The sequence below is a fragment of the Hylobates moloch genome, unplaced genomic scaffold, assembly GCF_009828535.3.
Source record: "Hylobates moloch isolate HMO894 unplaced genomic scaffold, HMol_V3 SCAFFOLD_17, whole genome shotgun sequence".
NCBI classification, from domain to species: domain Eukaryota; kingdom Metazoa; phylum Chordata; class Mammalia; order Primates; family Hylobatidae; genus Hylobates; species Hylobates moloch.
This window is the reverse complement of record NW_026652292.1, coordinates 35,716,368-35,730,985: the sequence shown is the minus strand read 5'-3', so window position 1 is coordinate 35,730,985 and position 14,618 is coordinate 35,716,368. Positions and strand designations below refer to the sequence as shown.

The window sequence follows — 14,618 nt, the reverse complement described above, 5'->3', positions numbered from 1 at the left end:
GGCCATGAAATAGGACTTAAACTTTCTAAAAAATTGGGTATTTTTTTTTTCTTTTAAAAGCCAAGGAGTTCTATTTGAACCCTTTTGTATTTACTAGTTTGCAAATTTTATATTCCCTTGAAGTTGTTTATTTTCCGCGATGATCAAAATATTTAGTATTCTGCAAAAAAAAATTAGCCGGGCGTGGTGGCGGGCGCCTGTAGTCCCAGCTACTCGGAGAGGCTGAGGCAGGAGAATGGCGTGAACCTGGGAGGCGGAGCTTGCAGTGAGCCGAGATTGCGCCACTGCACTCCAGCCTGGGCGACAGAGCAAGACTCTGCCTCAAAAAAAAAAAAAAAAATATATATATATATATATTTAGTATTCTGCCCAGGGTAATGCAAGATAACTACTATAACTTCCACTTCAGCAAGGCATTTTTTAATCATTTATATTCTTCTCTGGATACCATAGTTAAGTATTTAATGGATCAAAGTCAAGCAGAAGGAAGTGATGTCAGTATGAAAGTTCTGTTCTAGGGTGAGTTATAATTCTGTCTTTTACTGGAATAAAGACATGTCAGATTCATCAAATTTACTGCTTTTAAGCTGAGAATTTTTTATCAAACAGTTGAAAATCCAAAAAATTAACACACCAGAGAAATGATAGAGAGGGGATAGAATTAGTAGAGCTATATATTTGATATGTCTTCCAAATTAACTCTTAAACCCATGTCTCTACCTTGTACAATAGTCCCTCTTTATCTGCAGTTTCACTTTCTGAAATTAAGTCCGCGGTCAACCTTGGTCTGAAAATAAGTGAGTACAGTACAATATGATATTTTGAGAGAAGAGAGACAGAGACACCACATTCACATAACTTTATTACAGCACATTGTTTTAATCATTCTATTTTATTATTAGTTATTGTTGTTAATCTCTTATTGTGCCTAATTGATAAATTAAACTTTATCACGTGTATGTATATGAGAAAAATACTGTATATAGGTTTTGGCACTATGTGCCATTTCAGACATCCACTGTGGGCCTTGGAACATATTCCCTGAGGATAAGGAGGGACTACTGTATATAAATTAAAGATCAGTTGTTGGTTGACTTTAACCACTAAATAGATGAGATTACTGTCACAACACAGGCAACTCTAAGCAATGTTATGAAAAGATGTACAAATAGGAGATCTTAATGCGTGATTGACTAAATTAGATCAGTATTGAGTGTCTCTTTCAGAGGACATAGACACAAAGGGTAAGTCCAGAGGAGAGACTGGGATGATGAGGATGAGATCCTACTTGCCTATCAGCTTCAGCAAGAGCCTTCAATATTAAGAGACATACCTGAAGGCTGTGATGTAAAAGAAAAGCCTCTCTCCCACCTCTAGAGGAAAGAACTGGACCGATTTTAGGGAAATGCATTTGATCTTAAATTTCATCACAGCCAGAACTGTAAAATATGAATGTATTAGTCGATGAATTTTCTCATTTAGAGAGATGATCTTACATGACTCTGGGGGTACAATAGAGAGGACTGTTTGTGTATCAGGTAGGAAGCTGAGCTAAGCTTCTGAAATCACTTACTTTCAAGCTCAACATACTTTGATAATCATTTATAGTGACTCACAATCAATTCCCTTTAAGACTTTCAAAGTCACAAATTGAAACAATGCTCATAATGAATTAAGCCAGTCTGTATGTGTGAACCAGGGTGAGCAGAGACATGAAGTAAGCAACAGTAAGATTTCACCTAATGAGGTTGAGACTTAAATAAAAGGGCATGATATTGGGGAGGAATAGAAAGGACCTAGTCTATAGCTAGGGAGTAATGGACTACGGGGGTTGACGGAAGGAGGTAATGATCAACCGATTTATCAAGACCAAATTCAAATGGAAATTCTGATAATCCTAGTCATCTTATGTAATTTTCTTATTTGAAGTCACAACAGGGACTAACACTTTCTTTTTTTTTTCTTTCCAAATGTGATAGGAAAGCAAAGATATCCTGTTAGTGGATCTAAACTCTGAAATCGACACCAATCAGAATTCTTTAAGAGAAAATCCATTCTTAACAAATGGCATCACCTCCTGTTCTCTTCCTCGACCAAAGCCTCAGGCATCCTTCTTGCCTGAAAATGCCTTTTCTGCCAATCTCAACTTCTTTCCCACCCCTAATCCTGATCCTTTCCGTGATGATCCTTTCACACAGCCAGACCAATCGACACCTTCTTCGTTTGATTCTCTCAAATCTCCAGATCAGAAGAAAGAGAATTCGAGTAGCTCTTCTACTCCACTGAGTAATGGGCCCCTGAATGGTGATGTTGACTACTTTGGTCAGCAATTTGACCAGATCTCTAACCGGACTGGCAAACAGGAAGCTCAGGCAGGCCCATGGCCCTTTTCGAGTTCGCAAACCCAGCCAGCAGTGAGAACTCAAAATGGGGTATCTGAAAGAGAACAGAACGGCTTCTCTGTCAAATCCTCCCCGAACCCTTTTGTGGGAAGCCCTCCCAAAGGACTATCCATACAGAATGGCGTAAAGCAGGACTTGGAAAGCTCTGTCCAGTCCTCACCACATGACTCCATAGCCATTATCCCACCTCCACAAAGTACCAAACCAGGAAGAGGCAGAAGGACTGCTAAGGTGAATTGTCTTCTCCACGTATCCATTAGCAGAGTGCATGTTTGGTACCAAAGGGTGGTGTGATGCAAGCTCTCTTTCCTGCTGCTCTCGTAGTTTCCTGTGTGGCTGTGAAATAGAAGGTGGGATAAGGCACTTTGGTTCTCCAGGAGTACTTTCCTCTAACTGCCACCGTTTTTAAGCTTCTCAGCAGCGTTTGTCACACCCTGCTTTCCATGTGCATGTCTTGTCACTTATGATTAAACTAAACACAAGTTTTTCCATTTTTAATGCTGCTATGCTTCTATACCTCTGGTAAGTTTGATCATCATGTTCTGGGTTGGGAGGGTGAGAGTTCTTGTGATTCCCTTTGTACTTCCCTGATACTAACACACACCCTGCACACCCATCGTATTGCATCAGTGTCCATGGTGGTGGTGTAAAATTCTCGAACTTATCTCCCCTTTTAAATACTGACTAAATACATAAGCTTAGAAAAAGCTTATGTGTTTACTATCACCACTATGATCTCAGCTTTATTTAAGAGCAATTTAAAATGCAGTTCCCACAGCTGTGTTTTTTTAACTCTCCTAAGAATATGCAGGCTTGCCTGGATTAAGACCCTGTGATCTCTATGTAGACTGACTTAAAATCCAATGGAATGATAAAAAATATTTAGGATGCTTATTGGTAGTTGCACCTTTTACACACATCCTCCCCCAACTTCAAGCATTTAGCTGATGAGACCAGACCAATGTGAGTGTGTAAATGAGTATGGTAGATTTCACTTTGCAAGCCCTAGGTAGTGTCAGACACTAAGACTCAGTAGTCCATCCGTTGTAGGAATCTGTGTCTTTTTGTGGAGGACTCTTTTTCTGAAGTAGTAGTTGTTGCTGTTCATCTGTCAAGAAAAAAGTTTTCCTTTTTGTGGCTCTCAAATTGGGGTATAGAGTAGGAGACAAAATGAAGCTGTATTTCACTGTTAGTGAGTAACTAAGGCTTCTCCCTCCCTCCCTGTCCTGTCAGTCTTCAGCCAGTGACTTGCTTGCATCAGACATCTTTGCTCCTCCCGTCTCAGAACCTTCAGGCCAGGCGTCACCCACAGGACAACCTACAGCCCTGCAGCCCAACCCTCTGGATCTCTTCAAAACAAGTGCTCCTGCCCCAGTGGGGCCCCTGGTGGGTCTAGGTATGTGCCTAGAGATAAAATTAAGTATGACTCTTTTGCTTTTGCTCATAAAATGATGATGCATCGGAAGACGTTTCATACACCCAGAGGGTTTTACAGCATAAGATTTGAGCATCCCAGGGAGCCCTTCTCCCACTTCTACTATACAACCCCACACCCATTTGATATTCTTGACTTGTAACTCACATTTGGCTCCTCAAGGCAGCATGAGACAAGAAATTCATTTTCAGTATTGTACTTACTTGAGCCAACTGGTCATGGTTTCCTGAAAGACAATTGTAAGGGATTCTAAACTCAGACCAGCTTCAGTAGCAAAACAGGGTTGACCTAAGAGAGGCTTGTCTGTCAACATGCATGTCTTCCGTGTCTTTTGCCATAATAGATCGAAGGCCGATGTCCTTTCAACACATAGCCCTCTTGGAAGGAATATATGCCCAAGAAGGATATAAGTTAAGTCTGAAGCAAGAATAAGTCATAGAGTGAAAGTCCTAGGTTCTGGGCCCAGCTGTGTTCCTAGGTGTATGGTAAGGGTAGATCAGGCACACATCCTGATCAGTCTCTGAGCGCTTCTGCCATAGGAGCTCCTTGCCAATATTTTGGCTAGCTTGAGTGTTTTACTGAAGCTAGAACATAAGTCCTAGAAAGCCAAAGTTGAAAAAAGCAGAGAAATAAGGGAAGAGATGGAATTTTATCAGACACCTAGGATGCATTGATGCTCTTAATTCCTAAATGTGTCATTAGCTTGTGTGAGCCACTGATCACTCTGTGGTAGGACAGTGGGGAAGTCCACTTGACTGAGGGCTGGCCTTGCTATTCTTAGGCCACAGCCTATAGTTCTTTTCAGACTCCATGGTACAGTTTTCAGAAACCCTGACAATAATTTTTGCTGTCCTGCTGTGGACTCTATTTTTCTGCTCTTGGCACGTCTACAAACTCCAAATGGACTCTGGCTTGGGAGGTGGAGGACTGTAGATGAGGAAGGACTCTCCTCTCCTTTGGTAAAATCTGACCAGGGATCCTGGCTTTCTCTGCCTCCTGCAGTCAGTCATCAGGATCCTTGTTTTGTTTTCCTCTCTGTCTCTGTTGTTTTCCTGCAAAGGAAAATAGTTTGGTTCTTTTACAAGAAATCTGTTTAATCATGTCTAGAATAGGGTGGCCAGAGGAGGACTGTTACTCAACTGCTGAGTGGCAGAAATCGTGAGGGTATGAAAAGCCAGCTTGTCCCAGGTCTCTGCTTGCATTTACCCCATCAAGAGTCTCTCTCTAAAGACTTCATGTCTCTTGGGGGCTTCCCCCTTTCTGCGTTGCTCTTTTCCTTGCACCCCACCCCCCAAGTGGAGCTGGTTGGTACCCTTCCCTCACAGAAGACCAGAGTACTTGCAATGCAATGTCTGCAGCGAGATCACATCACAGAGCTTTGTATCTAATGTCAATGCCCTTAAGAATTTTTGCAGCCAATATTTAACAAGTCAGCCTGAAAATACAGCTGGACCCTATAACTGTTTATTTATTCAGACGAAGTGAAGCTTTTTGGCTAGGTGCCCCTGTTGAGGCCTTGGGGTATACAACTGCAGAATACTGATGATTGTTCCAAGTTTGGACATGGGACTCAAACTGAGCTCTACAGTATAGTCCCTGTCCACTAGCAGGGATCCTCAGCCAAACCATGGAAGGTTGTAGGTCTGGCTTCCGCTAGACCCAGCTGGGGGACTGTCTCCCCTGGAGAACTGGGGGGTTGGGAGAGGGTATTGTAGAAAGCTGAGCCCTCAGATTCAACTTGCTTGTATTTTAATCTAGCTTCAGAAGATAATAAAATTAATGTTCTATACCCGTGTCCCCCTTTTCCTTATTCCTTGCCCCTACTTTATCAATGTGTTCAATGTGTTGAAACACAAGGTGGGGATTTGGTGGGTAGGAATGAAGACTGCTATAAGTATATACTGGGAAAGCCTTGAATTCCTGGCAAATGTAATATTTTTCTCTCTCTCTCTTTTTTTTTTTTTTTTTGAGACAGTGTCTCACTCTGTCACCCAGGCTGGAGTGCAGCAGTGCTGTCTCAGCTCACTGCAACCTCTGCCTCCCAACTTTAAGTGCCTCAGCCTCTCTAGTAGCTGGGATTACAGGCATGCGCCACCACACTCAGCTGATTTTTGTATGTTAGTAGAGACAGGGTTTTGCCAAGTTGGCCAGGTTGGTTCTGAACTCCTGGCCTCAAGTGATCCTCCCACTTTGGCCTCCCAAAGTGCTGGGATTACAGGTGTAAGCCACTGCGCCCAGCCCTAATATTTTTCTCTTTTACAAATACCATTCTCACTAATATGATATTTTCCTAAGTGAAGACAAGTTGTCCAGCATGAAAGATGATAAAATTCTACCCTCCTTTTTGCACATCTAACTGGTGGAAATTATTAGCAAGTGATCTGGCTTCTGTTAATACAATTTAATTGAATGTATTGTAAAATACGAGCAACAACTTTGTTCAAACTAAACCCATTTTTAGAGCCTGTATTGTAGAATATAACTTTTCTCTTGATTTGTTATGAAAGGAGTATATTCTTCAGTGAAAATGAATTCTAATTTCTGTATCTGTGAAATAAGTATTTGAATTAACATAGCATTTGAAAATTAAAATTGCCCCATGCCTTGCTGCCAAGGAAGCAGAACAGGAGAATGGGGTGCCAGATTTAGAGCCAGTGTTCCTGATTTTCAGTCTCTACCATCCAAGACTATGACCTTCCCAATTTTAGTTAATGTTCTTGCACCCAGTTTCCTCATCTCCAAAAAGCATGCTGATTAAGTGAAATGGCCTGTTCTGCAACCCACCACTCTCTGTGAGTACACCATGTGTGCCCGTGGCCAGAAGGCCAGCATGCATGATGAGAATGGAGCCAGGTAATACCCATGTCTCAGACTAAGAAGCTTGAAGATACAATCTCGTGCTCCATCACTCCTAAACACCATTTTCAAAGTATTCTCTCTTGGAAACATAAACGTCCCTAACCCAGGTCTGAAGAAAACTTTCATAACTAAAGAATGCCATGCACCAAAGCTCAAAGCAAGCAGATTTCAAGAGCGAAGCATCACCTACTAACAGATATGAGGCTGAATTTAGGTTTCCTTGTTAGCGGTGACAGCTTAACTGAATCATTAATGCACTTGGAAAGAGGCAGGAAAGACAGTGCCCTGTATATTACAAGATGCAGGGAGGGAGCCCCTCAAGAGTCAGAGGCCATCATTGGAGAGACCCGGATTCTGACGATTTAACGAATTCCTGATGACATAGCAAGGTCGCAGGAGACGGAGCCATTCACCACAAAGAGCAGATGCCCCGACACAGGCCATTAGTTACCTTGAAAGATTTTTGTTTCCCATTGTCCTCTCTCCTCTTTTAAATTCTCTGTTCTAACTTCTGGCAAGGTTTAGAGAGTGGCACATGGCAGGAAGCACTTTTATTTGAAACAGTCCTCCTAGGATAACATCCTTTCTTCCATTTTTATACATAAACGTCTAAAACTATCTTGGCATTGGCCAAACTTTATCTTCCCTTTATGTATATAGCTGTATCAGCCTTGGCAGCATTAAAAAGTGCAGAAACTTTGAAATGGTTTCTTCAGGATGCAAGCATGTTGAGGTCTTGTGCACATATGTGATTGCTGGTTTCCATAAGACTCCAGACATGAGCCAGTTGCCAAATGAAAAGATCAAATCCGTGACTCAGAGAGTCCAATAGATTATCTTAATTAACTACATCATAATCAGCATGGTTCGTGCATAAAAATATATTCACTCAAGTAAGTTCCTGCTATTATCAGGCTCTGTTCTAGTTGTTTGAGATGTATCAGACAACTAGTGTCTGTATAATAAGGGCTTATTTTTTTGATGAGTAGGTACTTATGGACTATATAGCCCTTCTAATGAGGAAAGTTAAAAAGACATGGTAGGAAGAACATGGGCCTCAAAATGCAACCAGCATTTGAATGCTCACTATACGGTATTAGCTGGCTAACTTTTACAGTGATTAATCTGTCAGAGTCTTTATTCTTCCCATATCAGCCTCAGGGCTCGATGGAGGTGTTAGCTGCATAGAGGCTTTCCAGAGAGTTGTGCTCTCTGAAATTCAAGAATCTTCTTCAAGCTTGGCTCCTGATAAGTATTTTTCTTCCTCTTACTTCAGGTGGTGTAACTGTCACACTCCCTCAGGCAGGACCATGGAACACAGCATCTTTGGTCTTCAATCAGTCCCCTTCAATGGTTCCGGGAGCCATGATGGGTGGTCAACCTTCAGGTTTTGGTCAGCCCGTCATTTTTGGTACAAGTCCAGCTGTTTCAGGTTGGAACCAGCCTTCACCCTTTGCAGCCTCAACTCCCCCTCCAGTGCCTGTTGTCTGGGGCCCTTCTGCATCTGTGGCACCCAGTGCTTGGTCAACAGCAAGCCCTTTGGGGAATCCTTTTCAGAGCAATATTTTTCCAGCTCCTGCTGTGTCCACTCAGCCCCCTTCCATGCACTCCTCTCTCCTGGTCACTCCTCCTCAGCCACCTCCCAGAGCTGGCCCTCCCAAGGACATCTCCAGTGATGCCTTCACTGCCTTAGACCCACTTGGGGATAAAGAGATCAAGGATGTGAAAGAAATGTTTAAGGATTTCCAACTGCGGCAGCCACCTGCTGTGCCTGCGCGGAAGGGAGAGCAGACTTCTTCTGGGACTTTGAGTGCCTTTTCCAGTTATTTCAACAGCAAGGTTGGCATTCCTCAGGAGAATGCAGACCATGATGATTTTGATGCTAATCAACTATTGAACAAGATCAATGGTAAGCCACTCACCACTCTGCCTACTGTTCCAACAACTATCTCCACTGCCACATGGACCTAAATGAGTTCCCCAAATGAACCCTCTCTCACCCACCAACAGCTTTGCTCTTGCTTCTGTTGGTAATCAAGGGTTACGGAGACGACTTAACCATTTACCTTTCGGTGATAACTAATTTACCTTAGTCATTTCTGAGTACTGACCCAATGCTGCCCTCTAGTGATAAATCTTAAAAGGGCTGCCATGAGCTATTGAAATGTGATGACTGGTGACTGTTGGAGGGCTGTGTGATAAGGCGTCATCCATGTCCCATGGCTTAAAATGCAGGGATTCTGAATCTCTTCCACTTCAGATAAATATGCATGGCTTTCTCTTCTGAGAAGGGTAATAATTATTGGGATACCTAGTATTTGGTGTTGATTTTTGTTCCACTGATGTAAATTTCAAAAGTATAGAAGTAAATTTCAAAGATAAGCTGACTTGGGGACTGGCCTATGTTTGGGGAAAGCTTGTCTACTGATTGCCTGGATTTTTTGCCTTCTAGAACCACCAAAGCCAGCTCCCAGACAAGTTTCCCTGCCAGTTACCAAATCTACTGACAATGCATTTGAGAACCCTTTCTTTAAAGATTCTTTTGGTTCATCACAAGCCTCTGTAAGTATGAATTACTAGAAGCTGTTCTCCAAAGTACATGCCACATAGAGCTCTGGCCTCCTGAATTAACGTTGCTTTTATAATAGCTTTTTTTTTTTTTTTTAGACAGAGTCTTGCTCTGTCGGCCAGGCTGGAGTGCAGTGTGCAATCTCAGCTCACTGCAACCTCCGCTTCCTGGGTTCAAGCAATTCTCCTGCCTCAGCCTCCTGAGTAGGTGGGACTATAGGCACGTGCCACCACACCTGGCTAATTTTTGTATTTTTTTGTAGAGATGGGGTCTCGCCATGTTGGCCAGGCTGGTCTCAAACTCCTGACCTTAAGTGATCCATCTGCCTTGGCCTCCCTCTGTGCTGGGATTACAGTCATGAGCCACCACACCTGGCTATAATAGCTTTTTGATGGTAAAACATGTTTGGCTAAGATTTGTCACCAAGAACCTTCACAGTATAAACATTCATTTAAACTGGAGAAAGATTATTTGCACAAGAACTATTATCTTCTGAATTTGAGAAATAATATCACATAGAAAACATCCTTCATATCTCACTTAACCTGACCCATGAAAGCATTTCGGGAGAAAATTGAGCCAAAATACTGTCTTGAAAACCTTTCAAAAATTTAAATTCTTAATTTTCCAACAATATTTCTATAGCTTATGAAAATAATACTTCCTATTTGGGGGAGGCAAATGAAATGCATCTGAACCTTGATTTTCATGTAAATAATATACACTGCCATCTGCAAGCAGATGGAAACAAATCACTGTAAGCCCCATATAATGTTTGATTGGCCAATTGGCCTATGACTTAAGTGATTTTTAAAAGAATTTTGGAAGTCTTCATTGTAAATTTTTTTTCTTATGACTGTAACTGTATTTATTGACCTGATGATTTTATCTTCTTAGGTGGCTTCTCCTCAACCTGTATCTTCTGAGATATATAGGGATCCATTTGGAAATCCTTTTGCCTAAATTCTGTAAGTAGAAGATCCTAATAAGCCTATCTCAGGGGTTTTCGTGAGAAAGGGTGACATGGAATAGAGTGAAATTTTAATTTTAGAATTGGGAAGAGGGTAAATATCTATAATTTAGGAGTAATCGACATGAAAATCCATACTTAGATCATTCAGTAATGACTAGGCTGGGCACTTAAGAATAGAATTCCTAAACACATCAAAAAATAGTAATATACCCTTGGGGATGTGGATTTTTATCTTATCCCACGTTTTCAGTTTTTCAGTTCTGTGTGGGAAGTAAAACTCAAAACAACACATCACAGGTTTCTAACCTTTTTACTTTTGTATTGAAGTGGTTGCAAAACAACCTAGTAGTAATTTGGTTTCCTATAAAGGGTTCAGATTCCAAAGACCTTCTGAAGCTACCAAGTCAGCAAAACAGATTATGATCATTGCTCCTCTACCATTTATTACTCTGTGAGCAATCTCAAAGTTAGTCTGAAAGAGTCTGATGGTATTAAATCTAAAAGTTTTAACAACTATTAAAGATCTCCTTCATAGGCAGTAGGAGCTCAAAATGAGTCTGAAGGTTGATTCTTCTGTCTTATGAACTTTATCTTAAATAAGTGATTAGGTAGAATCACCCTCAGCTGAAATCCTGGGAGGGCTCAGTGTAACTCTTTCTCAACAGAAGGTGACAGCAACTTTATTCTGATCTCAAAAGACTGAATTTAGTAGGGAAAGGAGCGCTCCCCCCATTTTAGAGCAGCAGGTAGGCCAGCTGGTAGGGGTAGAACAATAGAAATAATGAAAAATAACAACAACAACAAAAAAAAACAAGCCCATTTTTTTTCCAATCTTGTCTCATCCAAACAGGACTACTAAACTGTGATTTGGCCCATCTAGAATGTAATTATTTTTAATAGATAAATATCTTAAATGTGGCGAGAACAATAAGATTGAGCTTATAGGCATCTGGATCATTTTCCCTCAACTCCAGTTCTACAATGATGGTGTTTCCTATAGTGCCTTTCCATAAACTGCTTCAGAGAACTGGGTAAATCATTAAAAATGCAAATTCCTGGGTCCTACCGCAGCCCCAAGGAATTTCTCTTTGGTGCCAAGGAAATGCTTCCTTTTAACAAGAGTGCAGGTGATTCTAAAGGTAATAAAGCAGTAAGTAGATATTTAAGAGCTAGAAGTCTCACCAGAGATCATTCTCACCTTCCATTCGAGGGGAGATATACCCAAACCAATAGAAGGAGTAAACTACACTCGGAGTCAAGATGGATTGTAGGGACTAAATTGAATGAACTAGACTTCTCTTTGGAGGTCCTTTCTTCTTTAGGTCATGAAGGAAGGATAGTTTAGGTCAACCTGCTACATCAATAGATTGGGTAAGGGGAACTCTCATGGGATAAAATAACTAACATTGTTGAGCACTTGCACTAATCATTTTATTAGATGCTCTACATTTATCATCTTCATCAAGCCTCACATCAGCCCTAGGAGATACTATTACTGACATCTTTAATAATGACTTGATATTTAATACATTGATATTCAATTCAAAAATTCTAACCACAAGTTTCTTTCTTCTCCATACCTCTCTAGGAACTTGGTCTGCAGACCATCCAGAGGAATAAAAAGGTTGGCCTTAGTAGTCAAAAACAAAGCTGATAGCCAGACACGTGCTGATTTCTGCCCTTGTTCCAGCTTTGACATATTATCTGTTGCCTTATTTCTCATTGCCTCTTCTACTTGTAAAATGCTTTTCACTTTCTGTCTAGGTTAAAGCTAAACTGAATCTATGGCTTTAAATAAATTAAGATCCTAAACTTTCTAGCTTAAGTGTAAATGAAGTACAGTAGTTTCCCTACTGAACCCTGCCTATTGTGTCCCTGGAACCTTCTAGAACACCTGCCTTCTACCCTCTGGTTGGGAGATGCAGCCACCACATCCCTTCATATCATGCTGTTTTGAATAAATTTTCAAATCCTTATTGTTCAAAGTTGTTCGGGGGTTCTGTTTCAGAGCATAAAATCTAAATGTTATAGTAGAACAAAGCACCTTCTTAAAAGAAATCTTGCTTCAGACCATCAGTTACAGAGAATTTCTAAAGTAAAATTGAAGCAACTACAACTTCTCCTTAGACACTTTGGAATCTAACCACTTAAGGACCTTTTTAAAGAGATAGCTTCTCTTCTTTCTGAAGATCACTTTCTCCCAAGGCCAAGATTGTCCTTTTCTCCCATCTCTTGGTAGCTATTGCAAATGAGGGAAGAACATTATTCGTCTCTCCTCTCCTTTTTTTTCTGATTCTTTTTTCAGTCAGTTTTGCTCCTAGGTTCAAGTAGCATTACCACCCTTTCACAAGCAACAGACTCTCACAGGGCAAAAAAAAAAAAAAAAAAAAAAAAAAAAAAAAAAAACTGATTCACAGACAGATCTGCAGCATCTCTTCATTCTCAGTAATTGCTAGTCCCACGAACTAGAATTGCAAATGGGCACAACCTATATCCTTCCTGTGGAAGAGGAGGCCATTCTCTTGAGCTGAAGTTCCAGAAGAGCAGTTAATGTTCAAGAGAAATTGAACTCAACTCAGCAACAAAGGACTCTATTTTGAAGAGCAACACATCACAAAGCTAAATGTGATTGTGCCAAACACATTAGGTGCTTATCTGGGGTCATGCTAGGCCGTTATCAAGAAACTGGAAAACTTTCTTGCAGCCACAATCTCATCGTCGTTAGTAGGAAGATAAGAGGGGAGGAAAAAGCTGTAGAACAAATGTTTGGGGTTACCATTGAAAATCTAATGTCTGCAATGTTTTTCTCCTCACAACTTGGAAACATTCCCAGTTCATTTTCTGTCCTGTTGTGAGCACAGTTCTGAAGGGTTTATTATTGTCAAAATAAGTTTTGTTTTGTTTTGTTTATGTTGGGTTTTTAATGTTGTCTCTTGACCCTTAATGCTCAGGTTCTTGTGGGAGTTAATCAACCACATCCAATGTTACCTTGAGGGGGAAGAAGAGGGTGATGCTCAGAAGCTAAACAAGACAGGGGCCACATGACCCTCTATTGATTAGCCCCAAATAGAAAGTCCTGTGGTTTTATGTTTAATGGTAATAGTTGATCATATATGGCATAATTTTCTATCGGCTTCCTACTCAGTCACTATAAACACAGACTTGAAATAGTACTTTAAATGTCCAAATACCTAAATGTGCTAAACTGGAGATAACTATTTCTAGGTAGTTGAATTTTTGAAAGTCATGATCAGCCACACAACTGTTTTGTACATACTTATTTTCTCGTGCACTTTTCTGTATGCAAATAAAGCTATAAATTTACTCATTTCAATAAACTGGAGTGGCAGAATATCATGTGGTACCATCAGTTTATTCTACCTGCTTTGAGTTGACATTGGAGGCAAGCTATAAAACATACCAGTCTGAAGTGGAGAAAATGTTAGCTATAATACATTCTGGACTGTCACAACAATGAAGAGAAAGTGGAAATCCATGAAATAGGACCGTGAGTAAATTACTACCTGATCTATTTCAGCACCTTCTTCTGTCTCAAACCCACACACACTCCCTTTCTGGGAGTGTAAGGAAGACTAGTAGATAAGACCTGTACCAAAAAAACCTCAGCTGACATCCACTATAAAATCACTCATTAGTGCACTATTGGTTCATGCCTTTTACCCTTGGCTGCCTCTTGTTTTTTATTCAGTCATATTTGACCTCACCAAGACACAACTGTGTGGACTGCTCTAGGCTGGCATAGGCCCCTCTGGAGAGTTGTTGCATGAGGTGAGTGGGCTGATGAACAGATGTTTTTAGCATTAGGAAGCTCTTAAACTCTCTCACCTAGTATAAAAGTTCAAGGTTCTCATTCATTTCAAAAAGACCTGCAACTACAAGAAAGAGAATCCCAAGGTGGGCTTTGCATGGATATAGAAGTCTTGGTGTTAAACCTAACTTTTCTAAGGAATAAGACATTTTGGGGAAGGATTATCTATTGGTGTATAATATTTTGGAATGTTCCTTATTACTGCCTTACCTTTCTCCTTGACTGAAACATTTGGTCTCTTTCTAACAATAGTGAGGTGGAATAGAAATACACTCCATACAAAAGCAGGTTCCAGGGGAACTGAAAGTAAGCCACAGATGAGCTAGAGAAGGCTGCTGATAAGAACATGTTGCACAAATTATCTGGCTTATCCAGGTGCTCTGCAGTGCGTCTAACCCGTTGAGCCTGTGTGTTATCTCCACGTGGCTTAATCTGTGAGATCTTGCCAGAGGTTAACTTGCTCGTGTGTACAAGAGGAGGACATTCCTTTCAGTGCAGTAGGAACTACTTTGATCAAGCAGAGAGTGGCAGTTACTGAAGTGTCCCTGCAA

General features: G+C 40.8%; 1 protein-coding gene across 1 annotated transcript in view; it reads left to right on the top strand.

Annotated features, from left to right (window-relative positions):
* Positions 1-13,592, top strand: part of DAB2 (DAB adaptor protein 2) — a 55,641-nt gene extending 42,049 nt beyond the window's left edge. Inside the window, exons 10-15 of the mRNA XM_032135351.2 lie at positions 1,980-2,633; positions 3,636-3,798; positions 7,973-8,605; positions 9,149-9,258; positions 10,163-10,233; positions 11,827-13,592. Of these exons, the coding sequence (XP_031991242.1) occupies positions 1,980-2,633; positions 3,636-3,798; positions 7,973-8,605; positions 9,149-9,258; positions 10,163-10,228 (1,626 nt within the window). The 3' untranslated portion in view covers positions 10,229-10,233; positions 11,827-13,592. The remainder of the gene's footprint in view (positions 1-1,979; positions 2,634-3,635; positions 3,799-7,972; positions 8,606-9,148; positions 9,259-10,162; positions 10,234-11,826) is intronic.
* The last annotated feature ends 1,026 nt before the right edge of the window (positions 13,593-14,618 follow it).